General features: G+C 52.4%; 1 protein-coding gene across 3 annotated transcripts in view; it reads left to right on the top strand.

Annotated features, from left to right (window-relative positions):
• Rnf123 (ring finger protein 123) overlaps nucleotides 1-4,230 on the top strand; it is a 28,425-nt gene that overhangs the window by 370 nt on the left and 23,825 nt on the right. For 2 of the 3 annotated variants that reach the window (XR_001175511.1, XM_013028145.1), the window contains exons 1-2: nucleotides 585-1,548; nucleotides 1,788-1,872. Coding sequence is in view for 2 of the 3 variants with exons in the window: in XM_013028145.1 (XP_012883599.1) it covers nucleotides 1,467-1,548; nucleotides 1,788-1,872 (167 nt within the window). In the remaining variant the exon portion in view is untranslated. Of the gene's footprint in view, nucleotides 1-584; nucleotides 1,549-1,787; nucleotides 1,873-4,230 lie in introns of those variants that run through there. The other variant, XM_013028147.1, reaches the window with a different exon arrangement.

The following is a 4,230-nucleotide window of genomic DNA, read 5'->3' as shown; positions in this document are numbered from 1 at the left end:
CTTACTGGGCAGACAGATGGACGGAAGGACGGGCGGGCAGGCGTGGTGCTGAGGCCGGGCCGGGCCCGGGTGGTGGTGTCCCGAGCCGGCCAGAGGCATCGCCCGAGGTCCACGCGCGGGAGCCCGCGGTGCCCGGCCCCTCCGGCCACACGTGCTCCTTTTAACTCTGGGGGAAAATGTGGCTTCATGGAATTGAGATCTTGGTTTTTCCGCTTCCCTCAGCTCTGGGGCAGCGGTGTCATGGTTATGTTTCCAAACACCTGTTTGCAATGAACCATCATCCATCCTACACCTCACACCCCACCCCATCCTTCTCCTTGAGTTTTTAATTAGTACTTTTTTTTTGGGGGGGGGCCAGGCCTGGCTTGAACTTAGAGACAAGGTACTTGTTCTTTTCGTTTTTTCCGCTCAAGGCTAGTTGCTTTTATCATTTGAGCCACAGCCCCATGACTGGCTTGTGTGTGTGTACATGTGTGTGGTACTTTAGAGATAAGAGTTTCACAGACTTTTCCTACCCCCGGCTTAATCCTTAGATGTTAGCTGCTTCCTGAGTAGCTAGGATTACAGGTGTGAGCCTCCAATGCCTGGATTTTTTTTTTTTAACACCACATATAGCTACTGAACTGAATGGTACAGCCCCCTATAACGAAGCCAGTAGCAGGTTCTGGAAAAACTGCAGCAACAGCATGCTATGTGAGGGTTAGATAAGCAATAGGAAGACCATTGGCGTGTTCTTGGGGGAGCAGGGGCGGCATGGTTCTTGGAAGAGGAAGGCAGGCCCGTGTGTGTGATTGGAAGCCAGAACATGAGTGTGGACTAGAGAAAGCAGGAACTTGGGGTGAAGGGAAGAAGTCACAGCCGTGCTGGGTGCCAGTGGCTCAACTTGTAATCCTAGCTACTCTTGAGGCTGAGATCTGCCGCCCGGTGGGGCAGGAAAACCCACCAGACTCTTGTCTCCAGTTAATCACCAAAAAGCTACACGTGACTCAAATGGTCACCAAAGCATCAGCCTGGAGATTTGGGCAACGTAAGGGCTGTAGCTGACCCAGTTGGTCTTGGCTTACCATAGACTTGGAGGAATGTGCTTTTTTGTTTTTGGTCTTCTGGATACAATCTGGATTCTGTGTGGCAAAACTGAGCGACCCCCTCACTTTGGACATTGCCATTTGATGTTGTCAAGCGCAGAGGCTTTGGGTTAGGAGTCAGCAGACATGGCTGACATGGTCCGTGGCACTATGAGCGTGTGCCCCAAGTGCCCTCCTTTGTGTTGGAAGCTGGAAGTCCCTTGCCTTCTCCTTCCCTAGATTGGTTTGTGGGAGACTGCATGAATCTGACCTCACCTGCTCCCAAGCCTTCCTGCCTTTGCAGGGCTCGGGTCTGGAAGAGTCTGTGGCTGGCCTGCAGGAGACAGACCACATCGGGGCTCAGCCTCCGGGACCACTGGCCCTGCCCATGACTGATGAAGGATGGCATCCAAGGGGGGCGGTGTGTCCTTCTCCAGCAAGAACTATAGACTGAGCTCAGATGCTGAGAAATCCAGGGTTACAGGTAAGGATGCACTTGGGATAGGGGGAAGGAGACGAAAACTTTCAATACAGCCAAGACCCCGATCAAGCGAGCCTCAGGCCTTTTAGCAACTCCGTTGTCCCTGTGGAATGCTGCACCCAGCATGGCTACCAGCCTCGCTCCTGTGCCTGGCTAACCGTAGGCGATCTCTAGGGCCAGCAGGGATCAGGAATTGTGCTAACCGCCCCTGCTCTTTTTCTCCCTTCTGACCTGCGGTCCAGGCATTGCGCACAAGAAACTGCTGAATGACTACCTGTACCACATCTTTTCCTCTCCTGACCATGAGCCCTCCACGACTACCAGCAGGTATGCTTGGGTGGGGAATCCTTCCTTGCTTTGTTGGATCAGGTGAGACTAGACAGAAGAGGGTCACTGGGCCTCTTCCTTCCTTCCTTCGTGCTAGTCCTGGGGCTTGAACTCAGGACCTGGACACTGTCCCTGAGCTTCTTTTGCTCAAGGCTAACACTCTACCACTTGAGCCACAGCGCCACTTCTGGCTTTTTCTGCGTGTATGGTACTGAGGAATCGAACCCAGGGCTTCCTGCATGCAAGGCAAGCACTCTACCACTAAGCCACCTTCCCAGCCCTGGGCCTTTTTTTTTTTTCCCCTTGCAAGCTTAATACTTTTCAGTTTAGTCCTTGTAAATGAAGTACACTTTTAGCAAAATCATCAAGTCAGAGAAGCAAAAGCACCTGCCATCTTGTTATTCCATGTGATTGTCTGAATGGGATTCTGGTTTGGGGTTTGGTTTTTGCTACTACTGGGTTTGAATTCAGGGCCCTATGCTTGTTCAGCTTGCTTGCTTAACTGGTACTCTACTACTTAAGCCATGCCTCAAGGCTGGCTTTTTGCTGATTTTTTTTTGTCGGTCATGGGGCTTGAACTCTGGGTCTAAATGCTGTCCCTCAGCTCTTCAGCTCAAGGCTAGTGCTCTACCACTTGAGCCACTTCCAGTTTTCTGAGTGGTTTATTGGAGATAAGTTTCATGGACTTTTCCTACCTGGGCTGGCTTGGCACCGTGATCCTCAGATCTCAGCCTCCTGAGTAGCTAGGTTTACAGGCATGAACCTCCGGCGCCCGGCTCTTCTTTTTTTTTTAAATCTGTACTGAGGTTTGAACTCAGGGCCTTGTGCTTGCTAGGCACATTAGCATTGCCCTCAAGTCCTTTTTACTTTATTTTTTAGATGAGGTTTTACATTTTCACCTAAGCTTGCTTCAGACATTGATCCTTCTACCCCTACCTCTTATGCAGCCTGGATTATATGCATGGACCACCACACCTAACTCACTTTGAGAAAGCCCTAGGCTGGCCTCCAACTGTGATCTTCTATCTTGGCCTTCCAGGTAGCTGGGATTACAGGCATGAGCCACTGTGCCCAGCCCCAATTACTGCTTTACAGGTTCATGTAGTTCTCTCTCCCTGCAGTAAGATATGGCCGCCCTTCAGCAGCTTGAACTCAGGGCCTGGGTGCTGTCCCTGAGTTTTTTCATTCAAGGTTAGTGCTCTACCACTTTGAGGCACAGCACGACTTCCAGTTTTCTGGTAGTTCATTGGAGATAAGAGTCTCACAGAAGCCAGTGGCTCACACCTGTCATCCTAGCTACTCAGAGGCTGTGATCTGAGGATTGCTGTTCAAAGCCATCCCGGGCAGGAACATTCATGAGACTCGTATCTCCAATGAACCACCAGAAAGCCGGAAGTGGTGCTGTGGCTCAAGCTGAAGAGCTGAGGGACAGCGCCCAGGCCCAGAGTTCAAGCCCCATAATGGACAAAAAAAAAAAAAAAAGTCTCATGGACTTTTCTGCCCAGGCTGCTTTTGAACCATAATCCTCAGATCTCAGCCTCCTGAGTAGCTAGGATGACAGGCGTGAGCCACTGGCACCCACCAGCATCACTGCCATTTCTATTCAAGTGGCTGTGGTAGTCAGAAGGTGCCTGGCTTGTTCCCAGGGCCATCTGATCCCTGGCTCATGTGATACCAGAGATGGGTCCCGCTGTGGCTGGGTGCTGTGACCGCCAGGAGGGAGAGCAGGTGGTAGGGCCATCACTCAGTGGTTATGGAGATGGAAGGCCTTGGAGGTGGAACCCGAGAACTCCAGAAAGGGCAGGCAGGAGCTCAAGTTGGCCAAATGAGAGCTTGGGCACCCAGTGGAGGCTGCCTCCCGCCAGCTGCCCACAGCTGTCTCTGGAGGCAGACACGGGCCATAACTCTCCCATACATGGGCCTGGGATCACTTCCAGATGTGGGGCTGGTGCTTAGTCTTCCGTGCATCTGGCCGAATAGTCCATTTGCGTCACTGGCCCTTGGTCCTGAAGCTCCGTCCTGAAGCTCAAGGTCAGGTAGTGGCTTACAGCCAGTGCATGTGGGGGTCCCTGAGCCTGGGTCATAGCTACTTTGCGGCCCATTTGTGTTCCCAGAGTCTGCTGGCGAGGTGGATGAGAGGTAGGCTCTGAGATTAAAGGGGGAAAGAGCAGGTGCTGGCAATCCAGATGGCCCCGGGCCACTGCTTGCTATTCTTAGCAGCTGAGCTCAGGACAGAAGTGATCAGGTGTTAAACCGGGCCTTTCTTTTTTTGTCGGTCGTGGGGCTTGAACTCTGGGCCTGGGCGCTGTCCCTCAGCTCTTCAGCTCAAGGCGAGCGCTCTACCACTTGAGCCACAGC

The sequence above is a fragment of the Dipodomys ordii genome, unplaced genomic scaffold (assembly GCF_000151885.1).
Source record: "Dipodomys ordii isolate 6190 unplaced genomic scaffold, Dord_2.0 Scaffold107, whole genome shotgun sequence".
In the NCBI taxonomy this organism is placed as follows: Eukaryota; Metazoa; Chordata; class Mammalia; order Rodentia; family Heteromyidae; genus Dipodomys; species Dipodomys ordii.
Note: the sequence above shows the minus strand (reverse complement) of the source record. Positions and strands in the feature narration are given on the sequence as shown.